At 40.4% G+C, this 25,000-nt stretch overlaps 1 protein-coding gene across 1 annotated transcript in view; it reads right to left on the bottom strand.

The window, feature by feature from the left end:
* stxbp5l (syntaxin binding protein 5L) overlaps positions 1–25,000 on the bottom strand; it is a 220,233-nt gene that overhangs the window by 143,175 nt on the left and 52,058 nt on the right. The window contains exon 3 of the mRNA XM_076262457.1: positions 23,398–23,479. Coding sequence (XP_076118572.1) covers positions 23,398–23,479 — 82 coding nt within the window. The remainder of the gene's footprint in view (positions 1–23,397; positions 23,480–25,000) is intronic.

The following is a 25,000-nucleotide window of genomic DNA, read 5'->3' as shown; positions in this document are numbered from 1 at the left end:
ACACTAACACAGCACACACACTAACACAGCACACACACTAACACAACACACACACTAACACAGCACACACACACTAACACAGCACACACACTAACACAGCACACACACTAACACAGCACACACACTAACACACTAACACAGCACACACACTAACACAGCACACACACTAACACAGCACACACACTAACACACTAACACAGCACACACACTAACACAGCACACACACTAACACAGCACACACACTAACACAGCACACACACTAACACACTAACACAGCACACACACACTAACACAGCACACACACTAACACACTAACACAGCACACACACTAACACAGCACACCCACACACACGCACACACACACACACACTAACACAGCACACACACACACACACACTAGCACAGCACACACACTAACACAGCACACACACACACACACTCACACAGCACACACACACACTAACACAGCACACACACACAGCACACAGCACACACTAACACACACACACACATACTAACACAGCACACATCACTATTTTATGCTTAAGTGCTTCAAATGTCAAAGGGACAGCAGCTAAATGAAAGGGATCGATCCAAAAAGACTTAGCCATGCAGCTCAAATTCCTGCTGTCTCACACACACACACACACACACGTATCTGCTCTCCAGCATTTCCTGTATTGCTGCTGGCAGGAAATGTGAGCTCTTCATTTTCATCCTGCGTTCCCTTCTCTCCTCTCTCTTTCTTTCTCTCTCCTTCTCTCTATTTATCTTCCTTCACTCCTCTCTCTTTCTTTCTCTCTCCTTCTCTCTATCTATCTTCCTTCACTCCTCTCTGCTTTCTCACTCCTCTTTCTCTCTCTATCTTCCTTTCTTTCTCTCTCTTTCCCCCTCTCTCTATCTTTCTTAACTCCTTTCCTCTCTCTCTACCTCTCTCTCTATCTTCCTTTCTGATTTTATCTTTCTCTCCTCCTTTTTCTTTCTGTCTTTTTTTCTCTCTCTCTCTCTCTCTCACACACACACACACACACACACAGACACACACAGGACAGAACCAGTAGTATCTGTGATACATCTCTTCCTTCCACCAACCCCCCTCTCTCTCTCCCTCTCTCTCTCTCTCTCCATCCTAAATTCCCATGATGGCTGTGTGCGTGTGTTTTTTCATATGAAACTGATCCATGTGTTACAACCTCCAACCTCATGAGCATCTCCTCATGTGTGTGCACACGGGCGTCTGTACGTATCTGTGTGTTTGTGTATCAGTGTGTGTGTGTGTGTGTGTGTGTGTGTGTGTGTGTGCGTGTGTTTCATGATTCATGCATATTGCATGATATGAAGACGGTGTCGGGATCAGGACAGAACCCAAAGGGAAAATGGATTGGTACACTAGAGGACTGTGTGTGTGTGTGTGTGTGTGTGTGTGTAAAAGCAGATCCCATGTGTTCATCCTCTCTCTCTCTTTTGAACTGATTGTCTGTTGTTCCTATACAGGTTCCAGGGCGTAAACGTGGTAAACGTGAGGCGTGCTCCGCCTCGTAATCAGAATAAATATTTAAATTACAACCATCAATCCATCAGCCCTGCACTCCTCCCTGGATAATGAGCTGTCAAGCACGACCCAGCTCATATGGACGTGTGTGTGTGTGTGTGTGTGTGTGTGTGTGTGTGTGTGTGTCTCTGACACAAAGCAGCTCATATGGACGCAGCACATGGAGATACACTCAGGTGTTTGTGTGTGTGTGTGTGTGTGTGTGTATATCTCACATGTCATGATTGCCCTAAAATCAAATCAGTTATCTTGGAGAGCAATGACATTAGGAGGAAATAATAAAAGGTGACTGTATATGTGTGTCTATCTCTCTCTCTTGCATACACTCCTGACCAGGATGAGATATTCAAGTAAATGTGTGTGACTGAGAGACACAGAGAGAGAGAGAGAGAGAGCTACTTTGTGTACTTGTGTGTGTGTGTGTGTGTGTATGTGTGTGAGTGAGAGAGAGAGATAGATAGAGAGAGAGCAAGAGAGAAAGATGTGACCCTTTCCAGAAGGAAGGTCCTGCACTCCATTAGGCTACAATTATCTATCAGAATCTCAGACCAGCCAGAGCACAGGGACATGATGTGTGTGTGTGTGTGTGTGGTGTGTTCGGTGTGTCTGTGTGTGTGCATGTGTGTGTGGGTGTGGTGTGTGTCTGTGTGGGTGTGTGTGTGTGTGTGTGTGTGTGGACCCTTAATAATTAGACTCATTAGAATTCCATGAGCTGTGTGTCTCTGTAAGGACACACACACACACACACACATACACAAAGGGCTTTATTTTGGCAATCTAAAACGCATGGTCACTGTCGAATAGCTTAACCCAAGGGTTCCCAAACTTTTTTGGCAGGTGACCATATTTGGATGTCACAAGACATTGGCGACCCCAATCATTCACATGTGGCGAGAGAGCACAACTCCCCTCTGCTCTAACATCAGACTAGAGAGACATCAGACTAGAGAGAGCGCAACTCATCTCTGCTCTAACATCAGACTAGAGAGAGCACAACTCATCTCTGCTCTAACATCAGACTAGAGAGACATCAGACTAGAGAGACATCAGACTAGAGAGAGCGCACCTCATCTCTGTTCTAACATCAGACTAGAGAGACATCAGACTAGAGAGACATCAGACTAGAGAGAGCGCAACTCATCTCTGTTCTAACATCAGACTAGAGAGACATCAGACTAGAGAGAGCGCAACTTATCTCTTCTCTAACATCAGACTAGAGAGACATCAGACTAGAGATAGCGCAACTTATCTCTTCTCTAACATCAGACTAGAGAGACATCAGACTAGAGAGAGCGCAACTTATCTCTTCTCTAACATCAGACTAGAGAGACATCAGACTAGAGAGAGCACAACTCATCTCTGCTCTAACATCAGACTAGAGAGACATCAGACTAGAGAGAGCGCACCTCATCTCTGTTCTAACATCAGACTAGAGAGACATCAGACTAGAGAGACATCAGACTAGAGAGAGCGCAACTCATCTCTGCTCTAACATCAGACTAGAGAGACATCAGACTAGAGAGAGCGCAACTTATCTCTGCTCTAACATCAGACTAGAGAGACATCAGACTAGAGAGAGCGCAACTCATCTCTGCTCTAACATCAGACTAGAGAGACATCAGACTAGAGAGACATCAGACTAGAGAGAGCGCAACTCATCTGGGCTGTAACATCAGACTAGAGAGACATCAGACTAGAGAGACGTCAGACTAGAGAGAGCGCAACTCATCTGGGCTGTAACATCCAGACTAGAGAGACATCAGACTAGAGAGACATCAGACTAGAGAGAGCGCAACTCATCTGGGCTGTAACATCCAGACTAGAGAGACATCAGACTAGAGAGACATCAGACTAGAGAGAGCGCAACTCATCTGGGCTGTAACATCCAGACTAGAGAGAGCACAACTCATCTGGGCTGTAACATCCAGACTAGAACGGTTCTTTTATTTTCCCCAAATGTCTTTGCAAACTTAGTTGTTTTGCTACTTTGTTTTGAACATTGATCAAGCTTAATTCTGTCAATCAAACATTACCCTGAAGAAGGCTACAGAGGCCGAAACATGTTGGCATGTTTTTTAATGGATACCCAAGTTTAAAATAAAGGCTTTTTAATTTATATTCCTTGTGAATGCCTCAGAATTACTGTTTATCTGGAATCTCATGCGGGCTGTCTAAGTTTATTTTTACTTAGCATGATTATAATGAAGGATTTAGTACAAAGATGCAAAACTGGTGCTCTAAATAGCAATTCTTTTGTCTTGAAAGGCTCTCTTATTGAAGCATTTAACCGCAATTTGGATTAACACCTGCTAGAAATCTAGACTCACCCTAGTGGCAGCGCTAGTCTAGCAACTCTACGTTGGCTTGTGAGCTCGAAAAAATTAAACTTCTATCAGGCCTATCAAATCGTGTATAGAGTCGTTAGGCGGGCTTAACATAATGATTGATGGCAGAGTTTGGCTTGAATTCCCTGCTACTTGAAAACAAATAAGATGGATGTTGCTGTTGGCGAACGGTGTGACACGAGTTAAGCTTTTATTAAAGTTAGCAAAAGTTTGAACTAGCCAACTAGCTCCGCTGGTGGTAAACGCATGGGACTCATAGCGCTGTCCTATTGCGTGCAGAAGGAATTTGAAAGACAACCGATTATCCAGCCCCTCGGACGGAGCACTGTGAACGGTGTGCCCAGACCCTACATTTTAATGTGGGTCTGGCTCGTCAGGCTAGTACGTTCAATGAGCTAGGGAAAAGTGGGTTAAAAAAATTTCCACCACAAAAGAACGACACCTGGACCATTATTTCTTACTTTTGCTAACCGTTTCCCAGTTGTACACTACCTACCAGTAAGAAACCTGCATCAATATCATCACATCATTATTCCCAAAACCCCATTAGGGGTTTGCACCAACGTCACGTTCTGGCCGGTAACTATGGTAACCCAGCACGCGCGGCCATATTGGCGATAATCAGTGAATGAAGTACAATGGAGTATTATGCACTTTGGATATCTTACGTGATTGTAGCCGTGTCTAAACAACAGAAAAGCTCATCAAAATGCGTCTAAGATGCAAAGGCATATAGGGCAGGACTTGGACCACAAGAAAAGGCGCGATATTTCGAGAAATTACGGATTATTGGCAGCGCAGATCCATATGAGTTGGGTGAGGGAGCCGAAGTACCAAGTTCAACCACAAGCGCCCCCCTTCCTCTGATAACTTCTGGCATTATTGTCCCTTCTCCCTGGTTTTTTAATAACTTTTGGAAGTCGATACCTACACCAGATGTTTTTCTCAGTCTGACCTATTGGTACAACCTAAAACACGACAATAATTAACCATTTTCCTTGACGATGTTAGGGATTTACTTCAGTGCCTAATGCTTTCTAATGAGGCGAGTATCTCCAATATTGCGATGTCCAGATCTGATGACACGCCGTGCAAACCCCTAATAAAGACAAATGTGCTATGCCATGATTTAATACCATATAATACCATTATGATAATACCATTACATGAAATAGCAGGTAGTAACAACAAGGCACATTTCTCTAAATAAGTTAAAGGGGAACTTGGCAACTATTTCAACGTAATAAACCCGTTTAGAAATCATTTGGATGGTTAAATGACCTGTTCCGGTGAAAATGGTGACTTTCCCCGCTGCGCCTAGCGTCCACAGGCAGAAAACCAACCTTGCAACATTGAGACTACCGTCCCGGAAAGAGAAGTGAGAAACAAGAAACTTGTTTTAAATCGTGTTTCTTACCTTGTAACATCCACATAGTTCTGCTAAACTTATGCTAACTGTTCGCTAGCTTGTAAACAAATCCATGTGCTTTATCATTACCTTTTCCCAGTTTGAAATAGCATAATGCGCAATTTCTCCAGCAGAGGAGGAAATCCTGCCAAGTTTCCCTTTAAGATAACATCTCATATCAAATTAATTCAACAACACTGCAGTTATTGTCCCCTGGGGATTACATTTCAAGTACCTGTCTATTTTTACTGTATGTCTGTCTATTATTGTTGTGCAATGACAATAACAACTGCTAACATTTTATAATGGTATAATTATATGGTATTACATCATGGCATAGCACATTTGTCTTTATGGGGGTTTGGGAATAATGATGTGATGATAATGATGCAGGTTTCTTACTGGTAGGTAGTGTAGGATACAACTGAGAAACGGTTAGCAAAAGTAAGAAATAATGGTCCAGGGCCCAGTTCCCCGAAAGCATCTTAAGCCTAAGAGCGTCGCAAAGTCCCTCTTACGAACGTCTTAAGATTTGCCGACTGTTTCCCGAAACCATCGTAGCTTAAGAGTGTTGTGAAAACACTCGTAGATCTACGAGTGCTCCAGAGTACTCGTTACCAGCTAAGAGCGTCTTAACAGTACTTCTCACTGAGGTCACCAACAGGACATACAGAGGAATTACAACTTAGAATACATAATCCAACTTACGTTCCCATTCTTTATTGTGTTTACCTGTGATGAATCAGATTTTAGCGTGCAAAATAGCCTACATTTAATGGTCATAATAATGTGATGAAAAGCGGACAAAAATGCAATGAAACGAGACGTTGCCAGAATAGTTTGACATTATCTTTGCTAAGTGAAGGCTATATTTTATTAGCCTAGGCCTATGAGGTAAAAAGCAGAGAAAGCAACATGTGGTTTAGTCTGTAGCCTACTGCATCAAAATCTAAGCCTACACATTTCCTCTCTTTCTTACTCGACTTCTTTCTTATCTTCAAACGTGTTGTTAAGTGACACCGGCGAAAAATTATTGCATGGTGCAACAATCTAATTTTAAAATAATTACAATTATTTATGTCTCTGTGTGGTATATAACCTACTTGGGATGCTTACATGCAGATGTCAAAGTGTTTCTATTTTCGTATTGATGTGAATTAATGTGTAGATCCGAAGTTTAAATGGTAGGCCTATAGCTGTGACGTGCAGTCACCTGACATCACCATCAAATCAGAGGATATTTCAGAACTATTAACGTGGACAGCTCCCCTTAAGAACATCTTAAGAGCAGTGCACGCGCGTTCACGCTATGAGCATGTTCGGGAAACAGTCGGAAAAACCAAACTAACGATCGTAAGATGAATCGTAGAAAACCCTCGTAAGAGCGTGTCTCCGTCGTTATCGGGAAACTGGGCCCAGGTGTCGTTCTGGACTTTCGTGGTGGAAAAATGTTTAACCCACTTTTCCCTAGCTCATTGAATGTACCGTAGTCCTACGAAAAACAAATTATTTTGCTGTATGTAGTACGTATGTGCCTTACAGCAGCTGCTAATGTTACTAGCGAAGTCAGGTTAGCTAAGTTACATACATCGATTTCCTATAATGTGTATACCATTGGATCACTTTCTACTTTTACTTATAATTTCTACATCTAACCAAATATAGCACCAAATATAACATGCCAGTGATAGAATAAATGTATTAAGCATAATATTAAACTCACCGTTCTGTATCTGTCGTCTTCTTCTTTCCCCGCAATAACTTTTCATTTGAGACTTTTTCGTCTGACTCTGTTTTTTCTGACAGCGTTTTTTCTGAGATCTGACTCCACTTTTTCTGACAGATTTTTTCTGAGACCTGACTCCACTTTTTCTGATAGCGTTTTTTCTGAGACCTGACCACTTTTTCTGACAGCGTTTTTTCTGACACCTGACTCCTTAGAGATGTTTTTCTGAGGCCGTTTGGTTTGGAGCAGTTTTATCTGAGGATGACAGAGGTTTTTCTTACGCTGAGGCAGTTTTGTCTGAAGATGACAGATGTTTTTCTGAGTCTGACACCTGAGTCTGGTTTTTCTGACGCTGCCAATTGTCGCTGACCCCTGCCAATTGTCACTGTCTTCCGCCCACGCTGCTTTGCGCCACAGCCACACACTGTGATAACGTTCTTAAATCAATCTTTCCCGTGAGCTTGCATGCTACCAGTCCTTCCTTTTTAAATGTGATGCGCCTGTTTGCACAATTTCACAAATAATCATATGTGATTAATAATATGACAAATAATCCCTGTGCACGGGGACCGAAACAATGCATGCCAACTTTTTCCGTGTTTCTCACGTATTTTAACTTCCCCCCGCTGTCTAGCCGTTTTAATGTTTTCCCGTAGAATATCCCATATTTTAATACTCTCATAACAGCCCTGCCATCGGGCCTGTCTCTGTGTTGCCCTGTTGCTACCCCTTTCCCTTCCAACGAAACAGATGTCTTCAAATCATCGTTTTCCTTGCTTGAAGGCGAACTTAGAGTGATGTTAACCTATTTAAGTTTAACGGCGTGATTGTCATGAGAGCACGATTCATTGGCGCTTGCATGTTCGGCCTTATGTCTACATGCGCACCTGAGGCTACTCAGCTACAAGAGAAAGAATTTCCCCTGTTTGTATGTTCACTCCAAGTTGGCCTACCATAACTTACCAACTCTGCACTGTAGACCCTAACTGGCTATTTATATTTTTCTGTGAAATAAGCAAATGTATTTGTTCAACTTTATGAAGCAGAATTACGCACTAGGCTACTTGGAACATAACACATTTGACAAAGGACAGATGTATGTTATAGTGACAAAATATTAACTTTCAGTGTTTTACGATGTCTTTGTCATGGGGAAGTTTTTTTTCCCCATGCATTTATTCTAGGCTACTGTCAGTGACTGCCGTGAGAGAAGCGGATTCTGTGTTTCGTTCATGTCAGTGACTGACGCGAGAGAAGCGGGGTCTGTGCTGTGTTGCATTGCGTTAATTTATTTTTAATTGGGCATGCCTTGCCGTGTCGTCCACAGCTCAGTTCTGACAAAGCCGAAATGACTCCTTTTGAAACAATGAGTGCGCGCGTTTGTATGGTTATATTGCTTGACAGGGGGGGATCCCAAGCAGCTTTCAGCCATGAGAAAGAACATTTCCTAATTCACCCGACACTAATATTCAAAATGTTGAAAACTATTTCGGCATAGCCTATAAGCAGTTTAATTAAATGTAATGTTAGTTGTAAACAAACGGGCTACTTGGTGAGGCTTGGCCTCACAGATGCGCTCGTGCCTTAGATGGCAAGAAAAATCTTCACGATATAGGCCTATTAACTGACCACCCGATTCACGTTGACTGGGGGGCAGGGGGGGCCATCAGACATTTGTGCCCAGTTAATCCGGCCCTGCCCCCAACAAATCACACCTTCCCACCAGCTGTGACAGCTTAAAAGAAGTCCAGAGGACTCCTAACTCACAGACCTATTCACAAACCGGTTTTGTGGCATTTCGCCTGTTTTGAAATCTTATGCGGCTACAGGAGCTTCTAATCGTGAGGAAGCAATTTTGCATTGTAGGCATAACTAACATGCAATAACGCCACCAACAACAACCAAAACTAGGCTACTCATTGTCAACATGTAAATTAAATGTAACATTATTGTGAATCAAATTAAAATGTTCTCTTTTGCAAACTTACATGAAGGCATAGGCATAGTAACAGATAAATTTAATAATGTTACAAAGATACTACATCCATCCGTATGTTTCATTAGGCTACTAGGCTATTTGTTTTGCCTTACTCTTGATTCATTTAGGCCTTTTTATTCAGTTATTCATCATCTTCCGTCCTTGTGTAGCGCACGCATTCTCAGACCTGTCACCTGCCACTCATCGTAAGGGAGGTGTTTGGAATCATTCCCGCGTTACAATCATCAGCCAATCAAGGTGGTCACTTCAGTCAAGCTCGTGCATGAGTAATAACGTCATCCATAGCAACGAAGACTCACTCACTCTTAGACTGTTAGTCAAAGATTCTAGAGCGCTCAGCTATCAATAACTTAATAAGAGAAACTCCTATATCTAAAATCTTTTATTGCTATTTAGGAGTAGCCTACTCCTAGTGGTAAGATAAAAAGGCTTTGTGAATATGGACCCTGGTGTCTAACCCAATGCATAGCCCATTTACACAAAATAATGGTTGAATATTAGGCTACTGATGATCATTGTTATTTAAGAACATGCAGGGCACCAAAAACATCTTGCTCGTAAAAAATCATCATACCGCACATTGTGGCGGGTCTGTTACTTAACCTACTTACTGTAGGCTGCGCAAACCACAGGCCTTTATTTTGGGCAAGCCTGCATTCGAGGCAGGCCTTCTGTTGAAGAATTTTATATAACAGTAATCCTCCTGCCCCCGATACCACAGCTGTGGATAGTGTGGAATGTTCAAGTAATAACACAATCCAATGTGTCTCAATTGTCCCCCGCTGACCACCTCACACATTTCTCTAGATTTTGCAACGACCTTACATGACACAATGCCATAAAATGCCAGTTTTTAGGACACAGAATAATGTTTGTAATGATACCAGTTAGGCCTATGTTCAACATAAGTGTAATGAGCTATTCATTGTTGAAGGTGCATGGTGAAGTGAAATTCTTACTCTGGAAAACAAACATTTGCCGATATCATTGGATAGGGAATAGGCCTACTTGTTTATTTTTTACGTAGCCTACAATGGCCAGTTCAGACAAAGCCGAAATTACTCATTTGAAACATTTGTATGGTTATATTGCTTGACTTAAATCCCAGAGAGTAGGCTAGGCTACCGCACCCCACAGTACGAAGCTGAAGTTGGCCGCACATTCAGAATGCGGTGTAGTCAAGTTTCCGTTCAACCTTAAATATTGCAATTTTCTACCGACAGGGGGCAGTGCTGACTGCAAATACGCGATGACACTGGCATTTGCCTAGTAGCAGACGTACATAGGCTACTCCTCACAGATGAATAAAAGCCTTTTTTTCTGGTGACTCCATTGTCGACCAATCTTTAAGTAAATGATACATGCTTTCTGTCAAATAAATCGGTTCATATTGCACTTGTTTTGGGGGGGCTTTTCTGTTTCTTCTTTACATGAGCTATATTTCATATTTTACAATTTATGCACTAGATTTGATACCCATTGCTCACACATGATTTGCCGTGAGATATTACACCACATCCCGATACAACAGTCTCTGAGCTTTCATTTGACACCATGTATGGCCAATTTCGTCGTGAAAATTCACCCTTTTATTACAATTGAAATTCCATGAGCTGTTTTTCATATTTCACAATGTATGCACTAGACTTGATACCTATTGCCCACACAACATTTGCCGTGAAATATTACACCACATCCCGATACTACCGTCTCACAGCGTTCATATGACACCCAGCATGCCAAACTTCGTCGTGGAAAATTGCCATTTTTGTTACATTTAAATTACATGAACTATATTTCATATTCCACAGTATATGCACTAGATTTGATACCTATGGTCCATACATCATTTGCCGTGAAATATTACACCACATCCCGAGACTACAGTCTCTGAGCTTTCATATGACACCTTGCATGCCAAATTCCATCGTGGAAAATGGCCATTTTCCTTACATTTAAGTTACATGAGCTATATTTCATATTTTACAAATTATGCACTAGATTTGATACCCATTGCCCACACATCATTTGCCGTGAAAAATTACACCACATCCTGATACTACAGTCTCTGAGCTTTCATTTGACACCATGCATGGCCAATTTCGTAGTGGAAAATGGGCCTATTTCAAAGATTTAATTTACATGAGCTATATTTCATATTCCACAATTTATGCACTAGATTTGATACCTATTGCTCACACATCATTTGCCGTGAGATATTACACCACATCCCGATACTACAGTCTCTGAGCTTTCATTTGACACCATGCATGGCCAATTTTGTCGTGGAAATTTACCCTTTTATTACAATTGAAATTACATGAGCTGTTTTTCATATTCCACAATGTATGCACTGGACTTGATACCTATTGCCCACACAACATTTGCCGTAAAATATTACACCACATCCCGATACTACCGTCTCACAGCGTTCATATGACACCCTGCATGCCAAACTTCGTCGTGGAAAATGGCCATTTTTCTTACATTTTAATTACATGAACTATATTTCATATTCCACAGTATATGCACTAGATTTGATACCTATGGCCCATACATCATTTGCCGTGAAATATTACACCACATCCCGAAACTACAGTCTCTGAGCTTTCATATGACACCTTGCATGCCAAACTTCGTCGTGGAAAATGGCCATTTTTCTTACATTTAAGTTACATGAGCTATATTTCATATTTTACAATTTATGCACTAGATTTGATACCCATTGCCCACACATCATTTGCCGTGAAAAATTACACCACATCCCGATACTACAGTCTCTGAGCTTTCATTTGACACCCTGCATGCCAAACTTCGTCGTGGAAAATGGCCATTTTTCTTACATTTTAATTACATGAACTATATTTCATATTCCACAGTATATGCACTAGATTTGATACCTATGGCCATACATCATTTGCCGTGAAATATTACACCACATCCCGAAACTACAGTCTCTGAGCTTTCATATGACACCTTGCATGCCAAATTCCATCGTGGAAAATGGCCATTTTCCTTACATTTAAGTTACATGAGCTATATTTCATATTCCACAATTTATGCACTAGATTTGATACCTATTGCCCACACATCATTTGCCGTGAAATATTACACCACATCCCGATACTACAGTCTCTGAGCTTTCATTTGACACCATGCATGGCCAATTTTGTCGTGGAAATTTACCCTTTTATTACAATTGAAACTACATGAGCTGTTTTTCATATTCCACAAATGTATGCACTAGATTTGATGCCTATTGCCCAAATATCATTTGCCGTAAAATATTACACCACATCCCGATACTACCGTCTCACAGCGTTCATATGACACCAAGCATGCCAAACTTCGTCGTGGAAAATGGCCATTTTTCTTACATTTAAATTACATGAACTATATTTCATATTCCACAGTATATGCACTAGATTTGATACCTATGGTCCATACATCATTTGCCGTGACATATTACACAACATCCCGAAACTACAGTCTCTGTGCTTTCATATGACACCTTGCATGCCAAATTCCATCGTGGAAAATGGCCCTTTTTCATAGATTTAATTTACATGAGCTATATTTAATATTTTACAATTTATGCACTAGATTTGATACCTATGGCCCATACATCATTTGCCGTGAAATATTACACCACATCCCGATACTACAATCTCTGAGCTTTCATTTGACACCATGCATGGCCAATTTCGTCGTGGAAAATGGGCATATTTCATAGATTTAATTTACATGAGCTATATTTCATATTCCACAGTTTATGCACTAGATGTGATACCTATTGCCCACACATCATTTGCCGTGAAATATTACACCACATCCCGATACTACAGTCTCTGAGCTTTCATATGACACCCTGCATGCCAACTTTCGTTGTGGAAAATGGCCATATTTTATAGATTTACTTATTTCATATTTTACCATTTGTGCACTTGATTTGATGCCTATTGCCCAAACATCATTTGCCGTAAAATATTACACCACATCCCGAAACTACAGTCTCTGAGCTTTCATATGACACCCTGCATGCCAACTTTCGTCGTGGAAAATGGCCATATTTTATAGATTTACTTATTTCATATTTTACCATTTGTGCACTTGATTTGATGCCTATTACCCAAACATCATTTGCCGTAAAATATTACACCACATCCCGAAACTACAGTCTCTGAGCTTTCATATGACACCCTGCATGCCAACTTTCGTCGTGGAAAATGGCCATATTTTATAGATTTACTTATTTCATATTTTACCATTTGTGCACTTGATTTGATGCCTATTACCCAAACATCATTTGCCGTAAAATATTACACCACATCCCGAAACTACAGTCTCTGAGCTTTCATATGACACCCTGCATGCCAACTTTCGTCGTGGAAAATGGCCATATTTTATAGATTTACTTATTTCATATTTTACCATTTGTGCACTTGATTTGATGCCTATTACCCAAACATCATTTGCCGTAAAATATTACACCACATCCCGAAACTACAGTCTCTGAGCTTTCATATGACACCCTGCATGCCAACTTTCGTCATGGAAAATGGCCATATTTTATAGATTTACTTATTTCATATTTTACCATTTGTGCACTTGATTTGATGCCTATTACCCAAACATCATTTGCCGTAAAATATTACACCACATCCCGAAACTACAGTCTCTGAGCTTTCATATGACACCCTGCATGCCAACTTTCGTCGTGGAAAATGGCCATATTTTATAGATTTACTTATTTCATATTTTACCATTTGTGCACTTGATTTGATGCCTATTGCCCAAACATCATTTGCCGTAAAATATTACGCCACATCCCGAAACTACAGTCTCTGAGCTTTCATATGACACCTTGCATGCCAAATTCCATCGTGGAAAATGGCCATTTTCCTTACATTTAAGTTACATGAGCTATATTTCAGAAAAAAAGAATAACTGCACAATGGATGTAATTACACGCTCCTCGTGATCTTTGTCAGTTTTTAACAGTTATGACTGACAGTAGAAGTGTGAAATAAGAGAGCAATTTTCATTTATGCTATACATGAGCACACATAGAATTTGTGAGATTTTTTAAGTAGTGCAAAGTCTGTTAAATCTGGATGTGCTGTATGTCACGCCAAATAGGGATCAAATCTGCATAAATCGTAAAACATGAAATATAGCTCATAGAATTTCAATTGTAATGAAATGGGGATTTTCCATGACAAAATTGGCCATGCATGGTGGCAAATGAAAGCTGAGAGACTGTAGTATCGGGATATGGTGTAATTGATGTATGGGCAATAGGTATCAAATCTAGTGAATAAATTGTAAAATATGAAATATAGCTCATATAAATTACATGTATGAAAAATGGCCATTTTCCACGATAGAATTTGGCATGCAGGGTGTCATATGAAAGCTCAAAGACTGTATCGGGATGAGGTGTAATATTTCAGGGCAAATGATGTGTGGGCAATAGGTATTAAGTATGGTAAAATATGAAATATAGCTCATGTAAATTAAATCTATGAAATATGTCCTTTTTCCACAACGAAATTGGCCATGCATGGTGTCATATAAAAGCTCAGAGACTGCAGTATCGGGATGTGGTGTAATATTTCACGGCAAATTATGTTTGGGCCATAGGTATCAAATCTAGTGCATAAATTGTGGAATATGAAATATAGCTCATGTAAATTAAATCTATGAAAAAGGGCCATTTTCCACGATGGAATTTGGCATGCAGGGTGTAGGAACGCTGTGAGACATTAGTATCGGGATAGGGTGTAATGTTTCACGGCAAATGATGTGTGGGCAATAGGCATCAAATCTAGTGCATCATTTGTCAAATATGAAATATAGCTCATGTAACTTAAATGTAAGGAAAATGGCCATTTTCCACGACGAAATTTGGCATGCAGGGTGTCATAGGAACGCTGTGAGATGGTAGTATCGGGATGTGGTGTAATATTTTACGGCAAATGATGTTTGGGCAATAGGCATCATATCTAGTGCATACATTTGTGGAATATGAAAAACAGCTCATGTAATTTCAATTGTAATAAAAGGGTGAATTTCCACGACGAAATTGGCCATGCATGGTGTCAAATGAAAGCTCAGAGACTGTAGTTTCGGGATGTGGTGTAATATTTCACGGCAAATGATGTGTGGGCAATAGGTATCAAATCTAGTGCATACATTGTAAAATATGAAATATAGCTCATTTAACTTAAATGTAAGGAAAATGGCCATTTTCCACGATGGAATTTGGCATGCAAGGTGTCATATGAAAGCTCAGAGACTGTAGTTTCGGGATAGGGTGTAATATTTCACGGCAAATGATGTGTGGGCAATAGGCATCAAATCTAGTGCATAATTTGTCAAATATGAAATATAGCTCATGTAAATTAAATCTATGAAAAAGGGTCATTTTCCACGATGGAATTTGGCATGCAGGGTGTCATAGGAATGCTGTGAGACGGTAGTATCGGGATAGGGTGTAATATTTCACGGCAAATGATGTGTGGGCAATAGGCATCAAATCTAGTGCATAATTTGTCAAATATGAAATATAGCTCATGTAACTTAAATGTAAGGAAAATGGCCATTTTCCACGACGAAATTTGGCATGCAGGGTGTCATAGGAACGATGTGAGATGGTAGTATCGGGATGTGGTGTAATATTTTACGGCAAATGATGTTTGGGCAATAGGCATCAAATCTAGTGCATACATTTGTGGAATATGAAAAACAGCTCATGTAATTTCAATTGTAATAAAAGGGTGAATTTCCACGACGAAATTGGCCACGCATGGTGTCAAATGAAAGCTCAGAGACTGTAGTTTCGGGATGTGGTGTAATATTTCACGGCAAATGATGTGTGGGCAATAGGTATCAAATCTAGTGCATAAATTGTAAAATATGAAATATAGCTCATTTAACTTAAATGTAAGGAAAATGGCCATTTTCCACGATGGAATTTGGCATGCAAGGTGTCATATGAAAGCTCAGAGACTGTAGTTTCGGGATAGGGTGTAATATTTCACGGCAAATGATGTGTGGGCAATAGGCATCAAATCTAGTGCATAATTTGTCAAATATGAAATATAGCTCATGTAAATTAAATCTATGAAAAAGGGTCATTTTCCACGATGGAATTTGGCATGCAGGGTGTCATAGGAACGCTGTGAGACGGTAGTATCGGGATAGGGTGTAATATTTCACGGCAAATGATGTGTGGGCAATAGGCATCAAATCTAGTGCATAATTTGTCAAATATGAAATATAGCTCATGTAACTTAAATGTAAGGAAAATGGCCATTTTCCACGACGAAATTTGGCATGCAGGGTGTCATAGGAACGATGTGAGATGGTAGTATCGGGATGTGGTGTAATATTTTACGGCAAATGATGTTTGGGCAATAGGCATCAAATCTAGTGCATACATTTGTGGAATATGAAAAACAGCTCATGTAATTTCAATTGTAATAAATGGGTGAATTTCCACGACGAAATTGGCCACGCATGGTGTCAAATGAAAGCTCAGAGACTGTAGTTTCGGGATGTGGTGTAATATTTCACGGCAAATGATGTGTGGGCAATAGGTATCAAATCTAGTGCATAAATTGTAAAATATGAAATATAGCTCATTTAACTTAAATGTAAGGAAAATGGCCATTTTCCACGATGGAATTTGGCATGCAAGGTGTCATATGAAAGCTCAGAGACTGTAGTTTCGGGATGTGGTGTAATATTTCACGGCAAATGATGTATGGGCCATAGGTATCAAATCTAGTGCATATACTGTGGAATATGAAATATAGTTCATGTAATTAAAATGTAAGAAAAATGGCCATTTTCCACGACGAAGTTTGGCATGCAGGGTGGCATATGAACGCTGTGAGACGGTAGTATCGGGATGTGGTGTAATATTTTACGGCAAATGTTGTGTGGGCAATAGGTATCAAGTCCAGTGCATACATTGTGGAATATGAAAAACAGCTCATGTAATTTCAATTGTAATAAAAGGGTGAATTTCCACGACGAAATTGGCCATGCATTGTGTCAAATGAAAGCTCAGAGACTGTAGTTTCGGGATGTGGTGTAATATTTCACGGCAAATGATGTGTGGGCAATAGGCATCAAATCAAGTGCACAAATGGTAATATATGAAATATAGCTCATGTAAAGTAAATCTATAAAATATGGCCATTTTCCACAACAAAATTTGGCATGCAGGGTGTCATATGAAAGCTCAGAGACTGCAGTATCGAGATGTGGTGTAATATTTCACGGCAAATGATGTATGGGCTATAGGTATCAAATCTAGTGCATAAATTGTGGAATATGAAATATAGCTCATGTAAATTAAATCTATGAAATATGGCCATTTTCCACGACGAAATTGGCCATGCATGGTGTCAAATGAAAGCACAGAGACTGTAGTTTCGGGATGTGGTGTAATATTTCACGGCAAATGATGTATGGACCATAGGTATCATATCTAGTGCATACTGTGGAATATGAAATATAGTCATTTAAATGTAAAAAAATGGGCATTTTCCACGACAAAATTTGGCATGCTGGGTGTCATATGAACGCTGTGAGACGGTAGTATCGGGATGTGGTGTAATATCTCACGGCAAATCATGTGTGAGCAATGGGTATCAAATCTAGTGCATAAATTGTAAAATATGAAATATAGCTCATGTAAAGAAAGAACAGAAAAGCCCCCCCAAAACAAGTGCAATATGAACCGATTTATTTGACAGAAAGCATGTTGTATCATTTACTTAAATATTGGTCGACAATGGAGTCACCAGAAAAAAGGCTTTTATTCGTCTGTGAGGAGTAGCCTATGTTCGTCTGCTACTAGGCAAATGCCAGTGTCATCGCGTATTTGCAGTCAGCGCTGCCCCCTGTCGGTAGAAAATTGCAATATTTAAGGTGGAATCGAAACTTAACTACACCGCATTCTGAATGTGCGGCCAACTTCAGCTTCGTCCCCACAGTGATGGGTCTAGCGGTCTTACGCATTCAGTGTGGGGTATAAACAAGCTGAGAATTTAACAATGTCACGTCCAGTGTTGGGAGTAACGGCGTTTAAGTATAACGGCGTTACTAACGGCGTTAATTTGTCAATAACGGATTAATCTAATTAATTACTTTTTACAACGTTACAACGCCGTTAACGTTACTGGACGTTAAATGCGGTGCGTTACTTACTTTGCATTGATTGAATAAACTGTGTAATCCGAACGCACCCCTGGCTCACAGCTAGTGAGGAGGTGGGTTAATAGAGTGGTGAAGTCCCGCCCCTTCTACTTCCGGTCCATGGGACCTATCTTTCAAAAAATTATGAACGGGAGTTAATGGAGAGATAACAATTATTTTTTGGTCCAGTTTGAATTGTGCCACGAATTTCACATATGATGTGTGTGAATTTAAAAGATAATTTTTCACGTTAAGAAAGTACTGTTGTTCGATAGACTTCAAAAGTTATGTTGGTTTTGTGCGAATCCACTCAGTGGACTACATCTCTCGTCTCGAACGATGTACGTCACCAACGTAATGAAACGATAAGAGCTGTTATGCTAGTTAACGGTTGCATCTTGCTGCCTGCTATGTCACTTAACAGTATGTAATGTACAGTATATGGACGAATACAACTTACCTGATGTGTTTAATCCTCTGACTCATGGTATTTTCCTGTTGCTGGTATGCTTGTACAATCTAGTGTGGCTGTGAATGAGCTAACGTCACTAGCGCGACTGATGGGTTTGTAGTCGTTGGAATTACGATCTTTCACAATGTTGTAATTCAATAGTTACGAAACAAACTGCAAATGTCTTTACATGAAAAATTGTCTTTAAAATTGACAAACATCATATGGGTAATTCAAGGCACAAGTCAACCGGGACCAGAAAATAATTTATTTTTCGCCATAGACTGCCGTTCAAATTTATTTGAAAGATAGGTCCCATGGAGGCAAACGGAAGGGGCGGGACTTCACCACTCTATAACGACGTAAGCGATTAGGATTGGCTAAGGCAGAGTCATGTTTCATGATAGCCAATCAGAACCAGTGTTTTTACACACTTGCCAACACACGCGCCACACACACGCAACAGCTAAAGTAGAGATTCGATGAAACAGCAGAGGTCAGGAGCAATCCGGTGAAAAGTTGGCATTTTCAAAGTGGAGATATAAGCACTACTTCAAATTCATTGTGGTCAAAGGCAAGAACGTGCATGTAATGTGTAGGCCTACATTATGTCCAGGAGCGAAGACTTTGTCGACATCCGTTGTAAGCAACTCTAATTTAATGAGGCATCTCACACACGCTAGTGGCCAAAAACACCGATAGCCCCCCTCCACCAGAGATGATAGCTCGCCATCCACTAGCAAAGAAGGACTCGGAGCAATGTCCTCCAAGCAGCAAAAGCTAGATCTTTCTGCCTCACAACAAAAACCTATGACACAGGCTGAAGTCAACCGTAAGTCTGTCGATGTACAATTTCCCCTTGGGGATCAATAAAGTATCTATCTATCTATCTATCTATCTATCTATCTATCTAATAAATATCAACTTTCATGTAGCCTACAAACACCTGTCTGTTCTACTAATTTCAACTGGCTTTTCAAAACTGCTCAAAAAATCCAAATTCTTTGACATATAGCAACTTTTTTTTTAACAGTAACGCAAATAGTTACTTTCCCTGGTAACGAGTTACTCTTATCATAGAGTGATTCAGTTACTAACTCAGTTACTTTTTGGAACAAGTAGTGAGTAACTATAACTAATTACTTTTTTAAAGTAACGTTCCCAACACTGGTCACGTCTGCCTGTCACAGACGTGGGGAGCTGAAGCTTGGGATACAGTTACTACAGTAACAGTATTTTATTTTACTTCTTATGGAATCATTTTGTTTTGTTTGAATGCTGTTGGAACAAATAGTAGTTGATTATAGAGGCAACTTTTTGTTGCAATATTCTGTGTGTTCTGGACTGCAGGTAACTTGTTAAGCCAGTGATTCTCAAACTTTTTCTTTCATTCACCACTTTGATCAAGGAGGCATTGACTGATGATAGTGGAAAAAACGTGTTATCCCGAGGCCTTTGCAAGTCAGCATCTCCGACGGTAGTCTATTAAAAATATACGTTTTCGATGTCCCAAACGGAGAGCCATACTTTATTGTTTTAACGATCTCTATGCTACTCACCAAAATGTAGGCATGGGAACATGATGAAGTATCCAACTGTCGTGTGTTAAATTATTGTGATTACGAGCCAGTGGTTTTCAAACATTATGCATGACTTGGACATCTATGCAATAGACTCATATCGTCCTCGCATTCGCAAAATGAGGACATACAGACTGCTCAGATAACAGGTGTACCTCCAGTTATGCACGGTTTTAGTCAAGTCATTTAAATGTGCTGGTGAAACAGTTGTGTACTCTATTGTTATTTATCCCTATTCACCCACGGTGTCAATTCTGTGTCTCAGTGCGTTAAGGCCGGCTGATGACAGCCGCCATTACGCAGCAGTTATCAGTCCCCTGTCCAAGAGTTCGAATCTGGGTTAAGCCCATATTTTGAGAAATGCTGAATAGACCACAACCAATTTCAATTCTTTAACACGGTCACCGTTAGACTAGAGGGGAGAAAGAATAGGAAAAGATCTGGGCACAGTTCTTCCAGAGCTTCGTGCCAAGTAATAAGCATTGAGTCGAGATGTTTGTGTGAATGAAACGAAGCGTATAGGCCATAGTGTGACATGCGTAAACCAATGGTGTAGAGATGATGCCACAGGGTTTTATTTAAGAGAGCCTACGTTTGTATGTAGGCAATTTATATTCACAATACTTAGGCCTACTAAAATAAATAGTAATTTATTTGTATTGGTTGTTTAGAGTAAAAAAAATCGGTCGGTCTTAACGCAAGTTTACAACCGGCAAGTCGGTCGGATTAAAAGGAGAAAAAAAAAATATTTGGGTCGGTTCTAAATTGACAGGGTCGGTCGGGTTACGGCAAACGAAAATATTTTTAAGGATGGCAGTGTTTTTTTGCGCGTTTGCAGAAGTCAGCCAAATATGAATGTAATTCTACGGCATAAAGCAGATGTATTTGTTTATTGTACAGAAAAATAAAAATGACATGTCAAGCAGTCAATTGACTACATTGCAGTCAAGAAGTAGGGCAAATTAATTTACGAAACCAAAACGTGGGTCATAGTTGTCTAAGCCTCTATTGAAAACGTCGCCAGCTAGTATTAAATCGGCACTGACAATAATGTAGACAGCAAATTTCGATTTCGATTTGCTGGGGGGTAGTGTAGTGTAGTGTACAATAGTGATTTTTAGATAATGCGCCAGACCCCTCCTTAGGTCGTTAATTGCCACACCCCTCGCTCAATAAAAGAGACGGGCATGGCGAAAAACTCGAGTGTACCATAGGAATAAGGTTGCGTCGTGATGATTACACGCTTTACACTGCACCTTTGACTATCATGATAGGGCCCAAAGTTACAAAAAATTAATAAAAGGTATCTAAGAAAAAAAATATTTAAAACTATCAATGATAATTAAATGCAGTATTTTCAGACGATTTAGAGCTATCAGTAATAACTGAATGCAGTTTTGAAGTTAAATGTAATTTAAATTGTATATGACCCAAGGACAGACTTGATTTCAGCTTCATGCAATTCTGCCATCATTTAATTAAGGTGTTAAAGTGTTTGATTTTCTTTAAGAAAGAGTTTGTTTTTCAGATTGAACATTCACCTGTGCACATGTGTGTCTGTGTTTGTGCTCATGTGTGTGTGTGTGTGTGTGTGCGTGCACATTAGGGGTGTAACAGTACACAGAAGTCCCGGTTCGGTTCATACCTCGGTTCGGACATCACGGTTCGGTACGAGTTCGGTACAATGGAGGGAAAAGCAAAACGAAAATGCAGAAAGCATTTTTTTTTGTAGGCCTACATGTCTCAGGCTGTACCACCTAGTGTCATACAGTCTCTTCTGCAACAGCCTGAAGTGTGTAAGATGTAGGCTAAACAGTACAATAAGTACCCAGACTCCATCTGTAACTTGTAAACAAAATAAGACAATCAGCTATAAAACTGAAAATAGGCCTACAGCATCTCTTATTTCTGAAAGTGCAAATTACAAAGAACAATTATTTTAAAAGTCCACTTAAGCAAGACCTTCAACATCTGTGTTTAGTTGTATATGAAAGGGTCTACAATTTGCCTCAATATTTGTTTTATTGTGTGTAAAGTAATAATCTAGCCTACTAACTGTGAAAATATCACACTATTACCTTTTTTAAAAAAACTAAATTGCTTTCATAAATTTCATAAACAGACTACAACTAGAAGTCACGTGACTTTGCCCTTTGACGTTAACTCACCGTAGCATGGTTTGTTTATTAGCCTGGTTAGCGTTGTCACTTTATTTTACTGTCTATGCACTTAACACTACCAGCTCCTCATGTGAGAAGTTACAAGTTACCCCAACATAAAGGTAATTACCAAGCGATTTACATAGCTTTCTGTCATTACGAAATCATTTAATTTAAGCCATAGGTTTTGGCCCTATTTGTATCCAAAGGCTACTGAAGCGCAGGCGAAGTTTTTTCCCCTCGTTTCAGTGATTGGTAGCCTACATCATCTGGGTGATGGCTTCGAATATGTGTAGCATTTTTTCCACTCACATACCCAACAACTGCTGAACAACGCCGACACACAGTTTCATCTTATCCAGCACTCTTTCGCCTGTACTAACGTTACTGTAACTGAAGTTCTCAAACTTGCGATCTTAAAGAGACCAGCGGATCCTCTAACTCTTGTGGGTCTAACCTTAGTGCTGAGGACTGACGGACTCGACCGACGACCTGACAAAAAAAACATAGGCGCCAATCAGAGCTTCAGAGCTAAGGCGAGGCTACAGATTAGCGTTAGGTGTCGCTAAAGAACTCCCGTAACTCTCGCTACTTAACAGTAATTGCGCATGACATTAATTAATCCGCACACGAGTTTTATGTATTTTTATATAAATTCATGCACCGAACCGTGACGCCCGTACCGTTTCGGTTCAATACGAATACATGAACCGTTACACCCCTAGTGCACATGTGTGTGTATGTGTGTGTGCTCATGTGTGTGTGTGTGTGTGCGTGCACGTGTGTGTGTGTGCGTGCACGTGTGTGTGTATGTGGTGTGCACATGTGTGTCTTTGTGTGTGCGTGCACATGTGTGTGTGTGTGTGCTCATGTGTGTGTGTGTGTGTGTGTGTGTGTGCGTGCACATGTGTGTGTGCTCATGTGTGTGCGTGTGTGTGTGTGCGTGCACGTGTGTGTGTGTGCTCACCTCATTGATGAGGAACTGCAGCTGTAGCACAGCAGCTCCACTCTCGTGTTGGCAGAAGCTGTCCACTCCTGGCTGACCCAGACTGATGACATCACAGTTAAGGAAATGCAGCTGACCAATGAATCAGTCAGCATGGGATGGACTGCATCACTTTAGATTAGACACATGGAGTGCAGTCATACGGGCAGAAAGCAAGCTCATAAACAACTACATACACACACACACACACACACACACACACAAACACAACAGCAATAAGAACAAATGCACAAATACATCTAAAACCATTGACATATTTACCCCAACATGGACTCTTATTTTCTCATCTTCCAATCGGACACACACACACACACACACACACACATCTCTGTCCCATCTATGTATCTCTCTAAGGCATGTTCTCTGTCCTCAAATATAAATAATCATTAAAATAGAGCAAAAATTAACTCTAGCCGAGACATAGAGAGAGAGAGAGAGAGAGACAAAGAGAGAGAGAGAGAGACACAGAGAGAGAGACTTTTTTTGACTTTTAAAATCCCTTTTATTGAACCATACTATGGATCAATTACTCAATCCCCATTAATACACACGGCAAAGCAGTGGTACAGATTGTTGTTTCACCATTTAAAAATCAGTCTTCCATCATCAGAAAAATGGATCAAGCCTTTACCCACACACCATTTACGTCCAAACCAACTAAGATTATTTGTTACGTGGAAGAAGGCATATTCCACTCTGACCCTCGACTCCACTAACCCTTTAAACATTTCCACTAAGTTCACAGATATCCCCTCCTCCCCCAATCGATTCCCTTTCCAAATGGTCAGCTTTGCTTGACCAATTAGAAAGTTCAGGCAGCCGCACAGATCTTTTTTGGCTTTGGAGTACTTGACCCCGCAAATGAAAAGTTCTTTCGAGAAGGTAAAGCCTAATCCTTGAAACACTGCCTCCAAAAGATGAAAAAAGGAAACCAATTGTGAGCAGTCACAAAAACAGTGGAAAATTGTATCAGGGACATCACAAAACCTGCACATGGGGGAAACATCAGACCTCAGTTTTGCTACAAAGACCTTTGTAGCCATGGCACTGTGCAGCACACGCCACTGAAGGTCACCAGATCTTTTAGGGATAGGACCCTTGTACAGGACCCTCCATGAGGGTAGCACGTTTTGATTACCCCCAAAGTGAGTCCTCCACTTTGTATCACACCTGTCACTGAGCACATTAACATTTGCACACTTAACAAGAGCATTGTACAGAAGTTTTTTGTCCGCTGTAACAAAATGCACATCTTGCATCCCCTTGAAGGAGAGCAGTCTCTCTGTAGAATCCGGTATTTGGCAGTTGGGAGTGATGTACAAATCAGGAAACCGGGCATCAACTGGACTGCCCTCAAGCCAACAATCAACACAGTTTACAAGGCTTTGTGGAAAACTTTCCTTTAGATTCCTCAGTATATCTCCCACCACCCTTTCAGACCTACAGCCCAACATAGATGTGAGCTCAGGAACAGAGAACCAACGTCCAGCAGTGAAATTAAGCAGGTGTCCAAGTTTCGTTATTTTTGCTTGGCTAAACATGGATACAACGCTTGCAGACGTCA

This window comes from Alosa pseudoharengus, unplaced genomic scaffold (assembly GCF_046254945.1).
Source record: "Alosa pseudoharengus isolate Yale_2024_CS ecotype anadromous, Long Island Sound unplaced genomic scaffold, YU_APseudo_1.1 YU_APseudo_1.1_scf_3, whole genome shotgun sequence".
NCBI lineage: Eukaryota > Metazoa > Chordata > Actinopteri > Clupeiformes > Clupeidae > Alosa > Alosa pseudoharengus.
Note: the sequence above shows the minus strand (reverse complement) of the source record. Positions and strands in the feature narration are given on the sequence as shown.